This window comes from Nesoenas mayeri (assembly GCF_963082525.1).
Source record: "Nesoenas mayeri genome assembly, chromosome: 5".
Lineage (NCBI taxonomy): Eukaryota > Metazoa > Chordata > Aves > Columbiformes > Columbidae > Nesoenas > Nesoenas mayeri.
Genome location: NC_137548.1, coordinates 48,136,339 through 48,153,726, shown reverse-complemented (window position 1 = coordinate 48,153,726; position 17,388 = coordinate 48,136,339). Strand labels below are relative to the sequence as shown.

The window sequence follows — 17,388 nt, the reverse complement described above, 5'->3', positions numbered from 1 at the left end:
GATACAGCCTGTCTGTCTACATCTACATAGCATTATAAGCTATGGATATTTCCCTCTTTGTACTTCCCAGCACTTAAATTAATGCTGAACCTGTGTCTTTAAGCCCTATTTGTTGTTTCTCTTGTTGCCATAGCATTTAATGTTTCCTTGTTGGAGATTTCCTTTTGTGCTTCTTTTTTTTTTTTTCCCCCAGACTTTACCCCTCAGCACAGTTCTAGACCTGGGATTCCAGCCACTTTTGGCTAAATGGAAACTCATTTTTCTTGCTATAAAAATATCAAGCCATGTAAATGCCTGTGGTTCAGATTTAGGTCCATGTGTCTAGAATAGCAGCACAGCTGAGAGTGAATGAGAGAGACCTCTGTGCATCTCATCTCATTCCTCTGAGTCAACCTGTCCTCTCAAGGACAGAGAGAGGAATAGGCCTTTGCCATCCTCTGGCACAATAGCGATCCCTATGGCCTGGGGTGTTTTTGGTGTAAAGGTTGCTTGCCCCCAGGTTGCACCTGCAAGAGAGATGGCCAAGGCCAGTGTGCCCCATCTGAAGTGCTGACTCATATATAAGGGCCTGGTCTGAGCCATAGCTGAGAGAAGGTCTCACCCACACAAGAATACAATGACTCAACAGCAAAAGAAATTGCTCAGTTTGGGCCTGACCCAAATTCCAAGGAAGTAGAAACTCAGCATATAAGAGGTGCCAGTCCATGGTTAGACCTAGCATGTCACTAAGATCTTTGCAGGCATGCAGTGGACGTGGAAGAAAGCATGACACCAGAGGGCCTTCCTTTGCTACATCCCACCTTTGCAGCCTGCAAAAATCCGGAGTCAAATCTGCTCTCTGCACTCAGGGATGAGTGAGATTAAGGGTCTCTCAAAAGATCAGAAGTGGTTGGTGTGAGAGGTAAGCTGAGCCTTGTGAAAGGAACTGTCTTTTCCTGAATACCAGAGAGTTCAGGGGGAAATTTTGGCTGGGTAGAGTATAAATGCTGTGTTGCTTCTTGTGCTGGGCTGCTGCTGCATCTGAAAACTCCTAGAAAACAATGGTGTGGAAAAGTTATGGCAGTACCTGTAAAATGCAGATCCCATATATTAATGCTGTCCTGAAACCTGTACTAGTCTAAGCCTCTGGTTACCTATCTGGAAAACAGAAGTAATGAATGAATTGTCTTAGTAAAGTGTCTGCTGATATAGGGAAGGAAAACATGAGCTAAGTACCTCTAATATTAAGCTATTTCTTACAGCACTATTAACACTGCTTTCTGCAAATCATTGCTGTTGACTCACCCTGGCATTCAAATTATTCACAGTGCACAAAATGTCAGTCTGTTACATTACAGCACAGATTGAAAGAATAAGATAAAATACTCTAGGGAATATGGCAAAAGGTTTTAACTAGCTCTAACTAACAGCTACTGCTAATTATTAAAATTATACATTTTACCAAATTACATTAAAATAATAATAAAGTGTTTCAGCTACTGTATTATGTCATATTATAATATATCAGAAGCAGCAGTGCATGCCAGTAATGTATCAGGAAATTACATTTAAAAAATGGAAATAATTTAAGAAGTGGGGAAAATTAAATTAAATTTGAAGTAAAATTGTGATGCAAACCCAAACATTTTCCATAGTGCTTTTCTATTTTTGAACATTTTTCATTCTATTCTATTCAAATTCTATTCATGAGACTTTGAGGAGAAGCAAATCCAAGGTAATTTCTGGAACTTTTTGTGAGACAAAAATGGGAAGTGTGGTGCCAAATTCAAACAACTTTTCTGGGTTTTGCCCACTTGTGTTATCTTGTGGTTTTGGATTAATACTTCCTGTCTAATAGTCATGGGTTATGCTGCTGTACGGGGAAAACTCCTGAAAGAATGGAAGTTCAATAAAAAGCTTGTTGGCCATACTACCATGATTTATTTTTATTATGACTGGAAGTAGTATCATGGGGGGGGTTGGTTTGATTTGGGGTTTTTGTTACTGTTTTTGTTGTTTTATTTTTTTATTTGTTTTGTTTTATTTTGTTTTGTTTTTTAAATTTTGCACACAAAAGGAAAAAAAATGTTTCTGACAAAGGGCAAACTAGTAAAATCCTGAGGGTGAAAGTCTCTCATTTGGACTTTCTTGAAAGCCCAGGAGAAAAGAGGGCTAATGACAGCAGCACGAGTGAGGGAGCTGGGTAAACCGTGGTTAGGGAAGTAGAAAATGTTCATCAGCCACGCCATTCTGCTCTCCAAGCCTCGCTACTAAAGCACCGTGTAACCATATAGAAACGTGCTACAGCTCCAATGAAGAGCCACTGCTCTGAAAAAGCATAGGCTGACTTCCCTATGGACACTTTTCAATAGAAGCTGATATGCTCTGGCATAGCACAAAGTGGGTCTGCTGCAAAGCAAGGATTACAGGTATATTTGTTGGGCAGTCCAGACGAATGACTGGTTGGCAACAACTGATCTTCCAAACAGATCCACAGCTGGGATTTCTGTTACCTGAATAGTTCACATTAATAGTATCTCTCTAGCTTTGCCAGGATCCATAATGAAGTCTATTCAAGTGGCCAACAAGAAGCACAACAAGTAACTAGTAAAGACTGAGAGCTAAGTAAAACAATCTGGATCTTCTTTTCCAAGCACGTTGGCTGTTAGTGAATATGCCCATTTCCAGGCAAGTAAAATTAGAGCCTGTGGTAAATACCAAGGGGGATATAAAAACATTTGTAAAATCAAGATACACATCCAAGCAATATTGTCTGACACTGCACAGCAGAATTCCAGTTGTGAAAATCAAATTATGGCTTGAGAGGGGAAAAACTTAAGTTGCATCTAAAACCCTAAGGAAGAGCATAAAAAATATCCATAACAGATGGAGTTTCACAAAGATTAGAGACATACAACCATGTACTGAAACTGTGAATAGGAAATGCTCAGTTCAAGTTTCTTTCTAGTGCAGGGCTCCTGACTTGGGTAAGTCAAGGTGGTGGCAGTCCCAGATACACCTTCTCTTCCCTGAGCTCCCTTCTGTACATACCAGGCTACAGATTATTTCTGTTCCTACCTCCTCACCAGCCAACCTAATTGCCCCCTCACCAGCCAAGCTAAATTCAATGTTTGGATTTTCACCAAGAGAAACATATTGGAAATTTAATAGTATGACTCTTCTCTTACCAAGGCTGCCTAAAAGCAACTCCTACAGGCAAACAGCTTTCCTGGAGCCAAAGATTGATTCCATCTTTTGTTTATTTTAAAGATCCAGACCCCAGACTGTATCATCATTTTGCTAATTACACCCCTGTCAGCACAGTCAACTGCATCCAAAATATAGGGTGTCAAAGGCTCTGAGCTCAAAGAAATGCTTCAGCTAGCTCTTGGTTCCTCCCCTTGGCTTCTGGATACAGTGCACATGTGCACAGAAGCAGTCACTATCTCATATCAAAGCTGACATCCCAATCTGTAGAGCTATCATTATGAGGATTGATTTAGATTTTGACTTTCCCACACACAGTGATAACCCCATGTGCCACAAATGCAAATCCTGTGTAAGCTGCATGTGGTGGAGGTATGATCCAAATTCTTGTATTGCTTGTTTGCAGCAGAACCTGACCTCCCTTTTTTCTGTGACTTCTAGCTCAACACCTTATTGATTAAACACTTTGTTTCCATGTGCCTTTTGCATCCTTGACTGCTTTTCATCTGGAGTGGGGAAGAAGTCTCATATAGACAAGTATTGAGAAAGCTGAGCTGCTTACTTCTATCTTGGTATTCTGACCAGTGAGCCCTACTAAAAACATTAAATCATGGAATAAATTGCATTTAAGAAGAAACTCTTAGTGGTACATGGACAGCATTTTAACTTCTTTGGACATTACAGAGCATTTGACCATAATCAGATTCAACCTTGAAATTTTAAGATAACAAAGCAATTAAGATGGGTGTTGCACATTAAATATTATTTTGTTTCCTGAGCAGAAATCATAATATAAGCCCATCTGAGCATGTCACAGCTGTAGTCTTAAGCACAGCCTGAGCATCATCCTCACACTGCATATTTAAGCTAGTCAATATTGTGCTTGCTTTGGTTTTGGCAGCAGGAGACAGGAAGCTCTCAAAGTCCTCATGTGGGCTCCTGAGAGCTGCAGCTCCTGGTGAGAGAATATACAGAAGAAAGTCTAAGGTCTTCACATAGGCTTTGTCCTTGTTGTCTTTCCGCCTAGCAGGCAGAGGAGAGAACACCAAAAGTCATTTTACATAATTGGTTTAGTGCCACCCTGTTATCTGAGGAAGTTCAGTTATCTGTTCAAATCCATCTCAAAGCTTAAAAAAATACATGTAGATTTTCTCCATTATGACTTTGTTTATGCTGTCTCCTGTTACCTCCCTGGTCTGTTTTTTTGTGACTCAGTGGAAAATTAGCTCCTCTGACAGCTAACAAAGAGCAGGAGGAAGAGAGAGCTCACTTCAGTAACTTGTGACTATGTTTATTTTACTCTTCTTTGGGGGATTTATCTTATGACTCTTTCTAAACTGTTTACAGAAAGTTTGACAGCTAGGCAGAAAGTAATTTGCAAGGAAACTGGGCTAAATTAAAACAAAAATGTTGGCCAGTTTCCCAGAGGAAAAAGAACTCTTTTCTGTAGTATCTGTGCTGGTCTTCCTCTTCACTCACATATTGGGGAAGTCCAAATGTGGTAACAGTGAGCTAAGCAGGGATAAAGACTGGATGAACTGTAGCTGGCCTGGAAGATGAGGAAGCTCATTTATCCCCCAAAACTTTTTTGATTTTTTTCTGATCTTTAGTTTGAGATCAATGAGAAGGACACAGTCCTACACAAATCAGGAGTTATGTGAAATGACAATGTGTAGCAACAACAAAAATAATAAAGTTCTACTGCATTGACTTTCTTGAGTGTTTACCAGCTCCTCCTAGCTCTCAAGAAGAACTCAAAGACCTCTTCAGACATCATTGAATGAATTATCTTCACAGCATGCCACTCTGTAAGTGGAGAAACTGAGGCACAGGCAAGCTAAGTGGCTCACCCAATGTTGCAGAAAGGAAAAGCACTAAGGCCAGTTGCAGAAACTAACACCTACATTACCTATCTTGCTAAACTCTTGGATATGAGAAAGGCTGAGGAAGAGACTCTTATGCTTTTGTATTTAATTTTTCCCAAAAAAAAGACACACTTTGTGCAGCACATGATAAGCACAACATGGAGCATTGCTTCTTACTGCTGTGCTGTTTAGTGGCCAGCCATAGGTTTTGCAGGCTGAGGAACTAAGTATTGTTTTGGGCCAGTTAAGCTATGCAGTAACTGAAATGCTTTCTTGTTTGTAGATAAGGTGTTTGGATTTCATTTAAACACATTTTTATTTAACAAAGCATTATGGTATTTTTAATAAAGCCTATTGAATATAAAAATGCTTATCACACTTAGCTATGGGGCAGGTTCTGTTCCTGCAGTCCTTAACCTCTGAAGGGTACTTTCCCCGTTCCTTTTATATCAGTTGAATCCTCTTAAATGCAGTAACTATCACTTGCTTCTGACTATTTAGTCATTCCTTAAGAGAATGCTAGTTAAATACTAGATGAGTAAATAAGCAATCAATAAGATATTTATTGAATGTTAACACTGTGTTTAATAAGGATTAGAAATTTAAATGGGTCACATTAAGATGTGGAGTGCACAGCAGGGCAACTTCACAAGGTCACCAACCCCAAACACTGAAAAATCATGGGCTGGGACCTTCAAAACTAGGACAACTTTTTTTGTGACTCAGATGTGTCTTTTGTTTCCTGCTTCTCACCACACCAGTGGGAAGGCTCCTGACAGAGAATATCTCCACTGCAGAGCAGACCATTGTGTAGGGGTCACTGCAGTTGCAGAGACCCAAACTAGTAAGTCCACTTGAGTCTTAATTTAGGCTAGTCAGGAAAGTGTGGCACCTTTCCTGCGCTAACAGGCTGAACCCAGGGCTTCTGAGCTCAGACAGGGAGCTTGACTAATGCAGCTAGATCACATCCAGGCTCATCTGCCTTGCTTTCAGACAATATGGCTGTCCTTACATACAAGGCAGACTCTATTTTCTTCAGTGAAGACTGAGAGTATCAGTCAATATCTTGATCCCAACAGCTGGAATGTGTAGAAAAACTGTTACAATAGGAATTGCAGCAACAGCCAATGCTTCCAGAAGAGACATCTGCTGGAAAGAGCTAGGAGGGTTGGAAATCTCATCATTTGAGTCACTTGAACAAAACAAAACCCTAGAGAATGTGGAAGAATGAAGAGCCCCTACAAGTGAGGAGAGAGCCTCAGTGTGGCCTGATGCAAAAGACTATACTGTCACCTGAGATGGGACCATACCTGTCCTCAGTAATACACTTGCTCCCCATATGTGGCTAGAAGTCACATCCTGGAGCGCATGGGGTGCTACATATGCTGATGTGTATGCTGCTGGTTCATCATGCTATTGTACAGCGCTAAGTGACTGAGTGTCAGGCCAAGGATGCCTGTGTGGGCAAACTACAGGCTCCCTGGTGCACCTGGTATGGGTAAGAGATGGGCAGAGCTGAGAAACCATGAACCATGCAGGCACAGTGCAAAGATGACCTTCTCTAGCAGGACCCATGGCCGAAAGGAAAGAGACGGATACACTGCTCCCCATTTCTCAGTACCTCACCTCTCAGTTTCATGCAGAGGCAGAGGACACCTTTAAGGAGTGGAGGGACTAGGGAAAGAAAAGCAAAGGTCCATTGAATTCATATATTTCTTTCTTCTGTGTCTTCCCCTTCCAGCATTGTGGGCAGCTGAAGGGGCTCCTCTGTCCTTGGAAAGAATCCATCAGCCTCTCAAGGTAACACAATGGAGAGAAGATGTTAGGGGCCTGTAAAGTAGTTTTGCTACTTAAGCTGGTCCTTTTCTCTGCTTCATTTAGAGAACTGAACAGCTGCCTTTCCACTGGCATAGCTGGGCTTTTTACCTTAAGACGAATTAGAACAGTTTCACTGGCAGTTCAAAAGCTGCACTTTGTTAGGAATTGCTGAAAAGTTTAAGATGTGTCTTGGGTGTGTTTTTGCAGTAGAAGCCAAATTTTATGACCATTATTTTTCTTCCTGTAACAATACTAACTCTACCTTTAGCCTGGCATTATTTTTCTAGTCAAGTCTGGTCCATCTCAGTTTTTAACTGGGCCCATCACAGGACTGTATATGTGCCTGGAGAACACATTAAAGTGAGGATATTTTTAATAGTGAGGGTATTTAACCCCTGGCTCAGCTTACAAGGAGGTGATGGAGAGTCTCCACCTAAAGGCAGTATCTTTCCCAGTCATGGATACATCTTCAAGTACAATTTCTTGGATTTGCAAGATAGGTCAGAAGGAAAGAAGGTCTATGGGCTATTATCAAGGTGCTTTGACTTTCTCTTTTCTGGAAAGACACTGAGTTTGGTTTTCCCTTCTGTTTTCTGTTTTGCTGTACCATGGCAGGTGCCTGGAATTACTGTGGACTGTATTGAACAATATTCTTCACTCTCATATTCTGGCAGCCACAGGAAGGAAAAGAGAAAAGCTATTAATATATGTGACATGAATATTGTAGGCCATGGTATCTGACCCTTCAGGAAACCCTACTTGAAAGCAGAGACTAGTACCCAATGCATTATTTATCCTCTCATGTGATAATTACCTTTTGTCTCCCTAAGTCACCTCAGCAATTGCATTATTTATCCTCTCATGTGATAATTACCTTTTGGCTCCCTAAGTCACCTCAGCAGTTTCATTTGAAGAGGTGTCTGCAACCACTTTACTTCATGGCCTAAAAAAAATATAACAAAACAAAACAAAAACAAAACAAAACAAACAAGCAAACAAAAGCAATGGACACAAATGGTTACTGTGTTTCCCTCCAGAATGGACTGTATTTCAGGGTGAGCAGGAAGCAGTGACTTCCCAGAACTGTTCTAATATGGATGCTGCAAGTTTCGGTGAGCTGCTCACCACTCTGCAGCTTTGCCATTTCAGATCAGCCAACGATCTCACTCCAAGTCATGAAAACCAAGGTCATCATGCTTGATGTTGCTTATTTGGAAAATCCTCCCAGCTGAATCAGCTGTCTGGAGAGGCTGGGTTGTATTTGTATAATGGATGTTGCTGACCTAGAATTTCAATATATTTCTTTCATGACTGTTCTGCAGACTTTGCTTGTCAGAGGTCCTGAGAACATCAGAACAAATTTCTTTCCATCTTTGCAGATTTCTTTCCATCTTTGCAGATCACCTTTAACAGGAATGAGAACAATTTCCCTAACTGAGCATCATCAGGCACCTGACAAGTCTTATGATTATTTTCAAGAGCCAGGTACAAGACCTCAAGCACTTACTCATTTATTGCTTTGATATTAAAAGCAGAGAGTCACAGATATTAAAAACAGAGAGTCTCAGAGTACAGGGGAGATAGGATCCATTCTATGTACAGAAATCGCCTATCTTCATGTTCCACACGGTGCTTCAGTATTCAAAAAAAAAAAAATCTTTGTAGAGTCCCTCTGTCTCGCAGTTTTTCTGCAAAATCAACTATGGAATCAAAGCAATAGAAGAGGTTCCAGATTTCTCTATTCTAGGTGGAGACAAGTTTGTAAATACTTCCAGAAATCACTTGCAGGTCAAGGTCTCTAATGTTCACCTCGCTGCTATGAAATGCAGAATACTTTAACTTCAGCCTTACCTCAGTCACAAACAGTTGTAAATCCGGCCCTTTGGTTGCCAGAATATCTCATCATGAGGAGTGCTTTTTTTGGTTATGAAATATAAATCCACCTTGACAGAGCCATAGTCAGGCATATACATGGGCGTTGCTCATATATTTGTACAAAGCTCTCCTATAGTGTGGAAATAACTTGTAGTGACAGTAAGCACATAACATTTTTGCACACTAACTTTCTGCCAGTAGTGTATTCCAAAATTCACACCCTTCCCCAAGAGAAACATGCTGTATTAGCAGTAGCATTGTTTTGATGGTAACCCTGCATCTATACAAGACAGGTTTGCAAGCTCAACTCTTTTCCACTAGCCAGCTAGTCCAAATAACTTCCTTGCGAAGGAAAGAATTGAAACACACAGACCACATGGACAAAGGGCTCTGTGCAGGGGCTGCACTTCCTCCAGGAGGCTGCAGGTTCAGGTAGTGCAGAAGGACAGTATAAAACACTCTCACTAAGTAAGCTGGCACCAGGCAGGCTGCATCAGGAAGACCCTGTGATCAGCAGGAGTGCCGTGAATCAGCCAGTCTAGGTTACTGGGATATGGACAGCTGATCCTGCCTTGATGGATGGCTCCTGAGGCCCACATTTTCACTGATCCAGTAGCTCAAAACAAAAAGAGAAAAAGTGTGGAGGGACATGCAGCACTGAGGAAGCAGGGGCATCATTTTGCTACAGCCTGTATGCAGCAGCTTTCACATCCTCAGGGCAGACCCCAGTTCCACCAGTGCAAGCACATTGCACCATGTGCTCAGTGCTCCTCTCCTGACAGCAATCCCAGGTGGTTCCATTAAAAATGGCTATCACTAGTTTGAGAGCTCACTGGCACCAGCTCACTGCCAGAAGCCAAACCAACCTACTAAATAGGGCTGGGAACAAGCTGCTCAGGGACAGCTGGGGAAATGCTGGATAGAAACAGAGGTGTTCGGTAACCTGATGGATAAAGAAGGAGAGTGCAGATAGAGCTGAAGTACTCAGAGTGGGAACAAGCTGTATACAAAGTTTTAAAAGAGTGAAATCTAGAAAAATTATGCTGGACTGGAGTAAAAAGCCTCTATTCCGACCTCACCCAGGATCCAGAACCACAATTCAGAGTAAATGAAGGACTTGATGTGTTGTGCTATTGACAGAGATCACCACAAAGCAATAGCTCAAGCTGTCCCACTGCAGTTTCCAGGGAAAGAGCTCACAGCCCTGATGAGATTAATGTGGCAGTCACTATACTCAGTAACTTGTCGTTGAGGTTAGATCTGGCATTGGGTATACATCCAAACCAGTGATGAAGAGAAAGTGTCAGCACTCAGTGAAGGGAGAGAAATTTCCATGAGCCTGGGAAGGATTTGGAGGGGCTAATCTTGGTAGTCCAAAAAGGTTTTTGCTGGAAAATAACTTCCATGCCAATGTCTCTGTAACTTGGGGTTGAGGGGTTGTACCGAAGCTTTGAGCTGTGAGAAAATATCAGATGAAGATATGCAATGCTACCATAGGCTAGAACTTCCCTGAGCCAGTGCCTACACATGGCTGTTGTCGTCCAGCAGTGGGCTGCAGCTGCATCTCCTCTGGCAGCTGCAGCTCCAGCCATAAGAGGATACTCTCTCCTGACCTGGAGAGCACTTAGGAGCTGTTGATAGTTTGGGGCTCTGGTGCAAATGGAGCCTTGCTCTGCATCTGTTTAGCCAGCCTTCTCTGCCCAGCAGAGATTGTTAGCAGAGGCAGGGCTCTTCATGTCCAGCACAGGCAAGCTGTGTCCAGAACAGTAAAGTCTCCATCTGCTTTCCTGTAATCCAAACCCTGTGAAAGCCCATTAGAGTTTGGCTTTTGATTTGAGTATGAAATAACTTTCACTGCAGGGAAGAAATCTTGAAATCTCTATTCAGTCCCCATTCCTTCTACCTTTGTGGGAGGAATCACTGCTGCCTGAAATTACAACTACCCCACATCACCAGGAAGCTGTGTACTAGGGGTCAGGAGGGGAATGAGGAGAACAAGGCCTTCACTTGGCTAAAATCAGTGTGAAACACTAGCAGCTAGGTATTCTATGAGCCTAGCTTTGTCAGGCTGCTAATATCAAGTTAATATAAGAAACAAAGCAAGGAAACCAGAAATTATTTTGTTATATTTTTACATGCTCAGATTCTGGGTCTAGACAGTGACCATCTCTCCTCCAGTATAGGGCTGAGAAGCTTGGAGACTGTATTTCCTTTACCTTCAAGCTGCTCATTGCAATGAAAAAAGCAGTAACAAGACATCTGATTGACCCAAACATATCAGTGATCACAGTTTCAGGAATGTTTAACATGCTGTAAATTGAAGAGCACATCAGCTTGGCTGACGTTTAGCCCTCTACCAATCATCTGGTTTTAAAAATATTCCAGCTTATAAGCAGGACAAAGCCAGTGGGGTGGCTCAGCAAAACTCTGGCTTGTTCTTTTTCCAGATAATATAGTCAGAGGCAGAGTATTTCAGGGAAATGGTGTTTGCCCAGCTATTGATTTAAGGGTGTAGTCACAGTATAGCCCATTGATTAACTGCTTAGCTTACAAGAGGCAAGCTGTAATTGAAATGAATCTCATGCATAACTTGGAGCTTATGCTCACCTTAATTACAAGAAATGTAATGTCCTTATTCATGATAATGGTACTTCTCCAAGTGGGACCTCCCAGTGTAGGCACTGGCAGTTGGATACACACTAGAATTCATCATGAAAGAAATGCAAATAATTCACTTAAATCAAAATACATGTTCAACCTATGCATGGAATAAAACTCACTTTCTACTTTCAGTCCTTTCCCAAGAAGCTGCGAGTTTTCTTAAAGCTATTTCAAACTGGAAAATGACAGAGAACAGAGATAATTCTGTGCCATTTCTTTGGTAAAAATATTCAGCCTCCTGTTGGATAAAAGCCTCCTGCTTAGTCTAACGGTACTGTTCTTATTGGCCACCATGAATTACAGCAATCACCACTTCCAAGTCACACACCTGGTGTTCACCATGTAGCTCATGTGGTTTCAAAGGATGAAAGTGTAAAGCATCATCTGGTAGTAAGGTCTCAGGGTCAGAATAACATGAGAACTGAATTCACAGGTAACAAGAAGAATTATAGCTTCTATTGCACTTAGGGAAGCCAGGATAATTACTATGTCTCATGATTTCAGCAAGTCCCTTTGTGCATGAGAGACCCAAGAGCACTAATGGTCCCAGTTAAAACAGTCAAAATTAGATGTGAGGTCTTGCTGTTAGAAAAAGCATCAGCCGCAATTTTTTACATGCACTGGCTTGTCCTTTCCGTGCCTGGCACTCCTGTTTCTCTCCATGAGACCCCTCCACCCAGCAGTGAGCCCTTCACTAAATGGCTTCCTGCAAGTCGGTCTCCTCGGCCTGGGCCCTGCTGGGGTGACGGGGCCCGACCGTCCGGACGGTCCGGTCAGTGACAGCCGCGGCGGCTGCAGCGCGGCGGCGTGACCGGCAGGAGGAGCTGGTACGACATGACCGCTCGGCTCCCCAGGGGAGCGAGAAGGGCTCGCTTTGCTCCTCTCCCACTATGCGGGCTCGGGGCCGCCCTCCACTATGACCGCAAGAGAAACGCTGCCGTCCGCAAACTGCGATGCCGCAGGGCGCGCTGGAGGCAAGGTGGACTTAAGGCATTGGCATCTCACAGTCAGAGCTTCCCTAGGAAGACTGTGAAGTCCCAGTTTAAAGGGGAATTTGAGGGAAAAGCCAATTAATTCAGGTTCCTTTCTTTTTTTAAGTTGTTAAGGTGGATTAGGAGAGTTCAAATGGTTTGTAACAGAATCCTATCAAAGAGATAATTCCTTTTTTCTTATACTAAAATAAATTGCATTCAATTCAACCTGGAAGACTGTGGAGTGGTTGGATTTTTTTTCTGTGATGTTTTAAGAGTCTGTATGTGGTGGTTTTTCTTCTCTAATCCAACTCAAATAACTACTCTGGAGGACAGCCATGGCACTGATTGAAGAAGGGAGAGGTGTTTTAACTTGGCTCACAAACATGTCTTTCCTAAGAGAGGTCTCCAGTAAAATACAGAAAGTGCAGAGCTAAGCTTCCTTGCCTTGGAAAGGCAGGAAGCTGGAAATGAGAGACAGAAACAGATACTCCTCTAATCTTCCAGTATACACCCTAACGTCCTGAAAGAAACAAAACTTGTAGAAAAGTGCTGGCTGTGGCTCCGTTGGGCACGAAATCCCTTGGGGTGGGGCTTGAAACTTCGCAAACCTGAAACTTTCTCTCGGAGGATTAAAATACCAGGAAAATTTAGTCCGCACCGTAGACGCCGTGACACACCTATTGGGTGAGCTGGCCGCACACATCGGTGTGCAAGAACGCCGACAGCGCTCCCCTTCGTACACACGGGCCCCGCAACAGCTGTCCCATGCCGCCGCCGAAGCGGGAGAAAGCGGCGGAGGAGGTGGCACTCTGTGGTGTCTTACGACCGCGCCCTGCTCACTGTCAGAGACAGCCCTGCCCGGCAGGGATTCTCAGCATCAAGTCGCGGCATCCCGGCTTGGTCCTCGAGTGGCGCCTGTCTTTCAGGCGACCCTCTTGTGCAACCAGCTGCCGGCTCCGGGCCCCGCTCCCTGCCCCCAGCGCCGGGTGGAGAGCGGAGGGGTCACCAATCCGCCGGTGACCGCGGCGCGACCCTGCCGTGCTGGTTGTGGGCAGGAGGCGGTGCGACCGCGCCCGGGGGCTCCGGTGGAGCCCGTGGACCGGCACAGGGGGCGACTACACCGGCGCGCGCACCTCCTTCCGCTCCCCTCCCTCTTTCTCGCTGTGTAGGCTCCTTTGTGCTGCATGCAGCGGGGAGGAGGAAGTGGCGCAGCCGAGCGCCTCCGCTGCAGCGGTCTCCATTCCCGCCGTCCAGCGCCGGCCCCACGACACTCCCCACGCTTCCACCCCCAAAACGGAATACCCCGCCATCACCGCCACTAGGGACGTCGTCGCTTTAAGCGCAGGGCCACGCAGGAAGAGGGGGCGGGGCGGGCCAGGCCCGCCCTCCCCCCTCGATCCCCCACGTGGTGCGGGTTGCCTGTGCCTGTCGGGTGCTGCTGGAGCTGGGCACATACAGCGTAGGTCTGTGGGGGCATCGTCTGCTGCAGCTGTTGCTCCCCGGGGGTCTGGTCTGGTCTGGTCTGGTCCGGTCCGGCCGGATCCGGCGCCATGCGCCAGCGCCGCGTCGAGCGGCCGAGTGGCGGGGCTGCGGTGCCGCTGTGTCCCGCGGCAGCGGCGTGAAGCGGCAGGAGGATGAAGAGGGCGAAACGGGCCGCGCCGGGCTCCCTACCCGTGCTGGGGCTGCTGCTGCTTGCCGCACTGCCGGCGCTGTGGACGGTGCTGCTGCGGCGGGAAGCGGCGACTCAACGGGAGCTGGATCTAGAGCCACGCTCGCCCGCGGGGCTACCCCCCGGGCGGTGGGGCTGGGGGCGCTCCTCGGCGGCGCGGGACGAGCCCGGCGGCGGTGGGCAGAAAACTTTCCGGGCGCTGCTGGCGCTACCGGCGGCGGGCCAGGAGGAACAGGGCGGCGAACGGCGGTTCGCTGCATCCGGCTCGCAGCCGCCAGCCGACGCCGCCTCTCCGGTGGAGCGGGGCATCTTCTGGAGCCGTGAGCTGGAGGAGCAAGTGCCGCCGGGCTTCGCGGAGGAGGAGGCGGTGGCATGGCTGTCGGCCGCGCGTGCCGCCCGTGTGGCCTCGCTGGAGCGGGGCGGCTGCGGGCGCAGCTCCAACCGGTTGGCACGGCTGTCGGACGGGAGTCGCGCCTGCGTCCGCTACGGCATCAACCCGGAGCAGATCCAGGGCGAGGCGCTCTCGTACCACCTGGCCGGGGTGCTGGGCATACAGGAGCGGCTGCCGCCCATGGCCCTCGCCCTGGTGGAGGCCCGCGGGCAGCAGTGGGAGCCAGTGCGGGAGGAGCTGCGCGGATCGCACTGGGTCGAGGGTGCCGTGGTCAGCCTGACCCGCTGGGTGGACAACCTTACTGCCGTTGTGGCCCCCGCGCCCTGGGGAGCCGAAGCAGGCGCCGGCCGGTGGCTGCAGCCGCTGTCGGCGGGGGAGCTGGGCGTCCTGCCGCCGTCGCAGTTAGTGGAGCTGGTGCAGTGGAGCGATCTGATCCTTTTCGATTATCTGACGGCCAACTTCGACCGTCTGGTCAGCAACTTCTTCAGCCTGCAGTGGGACCCAAGGGTGATGGGCCGCGCCACCAGCAACCTGCTCCGCGCCCCTGATGGCGGGCTCGTCTTCATGGACAATGAGGCGGGGCTGGTGCACGGCTACCGCCTCCTCGCCATGTGGGACCCGTACAACGAGTCACTGCTCCGCTCCATCTGCGTCTTCCGCGAGGGCACGGCGCGGCGCGTCGCTGAGCTGCACCGCCGCCGCAGCGCCGCCGCCGAGCTGCGCCGCCGCTACCGGGCGCGGGAGCCGCTCTGGGCCCGCCTCGGCTTCCTCTCGGAGCGGCAGGCCGAGCTGCTGCAGGCCCGCGTCGACTTCGTGCACCGTCACATCGCCCACTGCCGGGCACAGGCCGCCGTGCTCTGACGACCCCGGGGCGGGCGGAGGGTGGCGGCGAGAGCCTGTTGCCCGCAGTGTCCCGTTTTTTCTCTCCTCCGAGGGAGGGGGACTTACCCCGGTGGCCGCCGAAGGCTAGGGTGGGCCCTGCCCGCCACCTCGGTGCTCGGTGACCTGTAACCGCCACGACTGCCGGGGATGGGGGGAGGGTGCGGCCGCCAGGAGCGGATGCTCAGGTGCAGGTAATAGCAGGCTACCAGCCTGCCGGGGCTGTAGAGAGGAGCAATTAATTAGCGTTTGTCAAGATCCCTGGAGATGCAGAGTGTGATCGGTGTAACTATTGCCGAGTTCCACTCCGGGGTTTTGGTTCTAGAGCTTGAAAAAATTAGAGGATTCGGCATCTTGAGTGCTTTCCTCAGTTCTGTTGGTGCACTTACCCTCATAAGAGACCCTATAGGAAAGCAGTTGGTTTTGTCTGGATTGGGGTCAGCTACCTCTTCCTTCCAAAGGAGGCAGGTGGAAACATTTCCCTATATCTTATTCCTTTTGCAATAGCATATTTAAGTATGAATGTTGATATTCATAGACCAATAACTGATTGCACAATAGGGGAGCCCCTAACTAGCCTAACCTCCCTATTCATGAAGCTTGTTCCTTACTGATTTTCTCTAATGAGAGTGAACCTTTCTACTGATTGTTAAATCTTGTTGATTGGGAAGTGTACAGGAAACCCATACTCTGTTAGTTCTTATTCTTTTTTTGTGGATGCAGCGGGTTAAACTGTTTTGATTCTTAAAGCATTTGTAGTCATCACTATAGTTGTTTCATCTGACCAGTGAAGTAACTGACTAATGAGCAACGCAAGAGGATGTCCCGGCTTTTAAAAACATTGCTATGTGCTAAGACTTGGATACAACAGTTAAAGTGAAGGAAAAACTGTTTCATGCACTTTACTTTGACTTTTAAATTTTTTATAAAAGAGGACTTTTTTATTTTACAAAGTCTGCCTTTTATGTACATTCTATATGTTTGTAAGCTTTTCTGTAACATACTACAGAAACTGACATTTCAGTAAAGCGTGTTAACAATTTGCTGCCTTTGCCCTTAATGTTCGCATACGGTTTGATAGGAAAGCATGCACCTGCTTGTCTTCCCTAATGGACAACAGAGACCAAGTCTTTCCAACTTCTCACTGCACCAAACTGAACAAACTTTTATTTGTTCCCTCTGAGGAAAGGAGGGGTAGAGTTAAGCTTTCAAATGACACCCTTTCCTCTCTCTTTCCTAGCCGTTTTGTCACTAGAAGGGCAAAAGTTCTTTGACAGGCTAAAATAATGTGCCTATTGCATACTTCAGCTGAATACACTTTTGTGTGTTTTTAAAGCAAACCTTGACTAGCACTGAGAAAACTGAAGCAGCTAGTTTTAGCTTACTGATATAGATGGTGTGGGCTTAGCTGCCGTCAGCTTCTTTGGGTGCTGGGACTGGGTACCAACCTCTTAATACAGGTTACGTCAAGTGTTACTGTACCAGGAACATCCCTGGAGGTGGCATTTACTTCCACTGAGTGTTTATGCTGGTTCTCAGTTCTCTCTTGCCATTTTGGTTATCTTTGAAACAGAGGTTGAGGCAGAATTGAAGAACAGGAAAGCTTTTCAATCTTACTAAAATAATTGGTAGTTTTTTTCCTACCAAACTTGTGACTCAAAATACAGCCAAAATAAGGATAAAGGACAAACTACCCTTTAAACTGCAAATGCCACTATATATCCTGCTATAATCAAACAACAGCATAATCCCTTCTACATCTGAACAGGCACATCTTGATGAAGGCAGCAACCTGCTCAGTGGCTGCTATGCAAGTAGGTGCTGTCTTCAGTATGTCAAACACTAAACTTCCCCTGAACTCAGAGCCATGTATTCATACCTGCAGGACTTCTTGCATCTGCTAATATTTATTTAGATTAAACTTCACATAAAGACAATTTTCTTTGGCCATTACGGTGTTTGGATTTTTTTTTTTTTTTTTTTTTAATAGGACAAGATGACAGCTTTACTAACAAGTTACAATTAATGGTTGATTAGTTAGCTAAAGTAGACATTGCAACTATGTGTATG

The 17,388-nt window shown here is 46.2% G+C and overlaps 1 protein-coding gene across 1 annotated transcript; it reads left to right on the top strand.

Moving 5' to 3' along the window:
- Window positions 1-14,013: 14,013 nt before the first annotated feature.
- FJX1 (four-jointed box kinase 1) lies at window positions 14,014-15,300 on the top strand (the record flags this gene model as incomplete). Its single annotated transcript, XM_080346059.1, has 1 exon — window positions 14,014-15,300. The coding sequence occupies one exon, from the start codon at window positions 14,014-14,016 to the stop codon at window positions 15,298-15,300; it is 1,287 nt and encodes a 428-aa protein (XP_080202185.1).
- Between the last annotated feature and the right edge of the window lie 2,088 nt (window positions 15,301-17,388).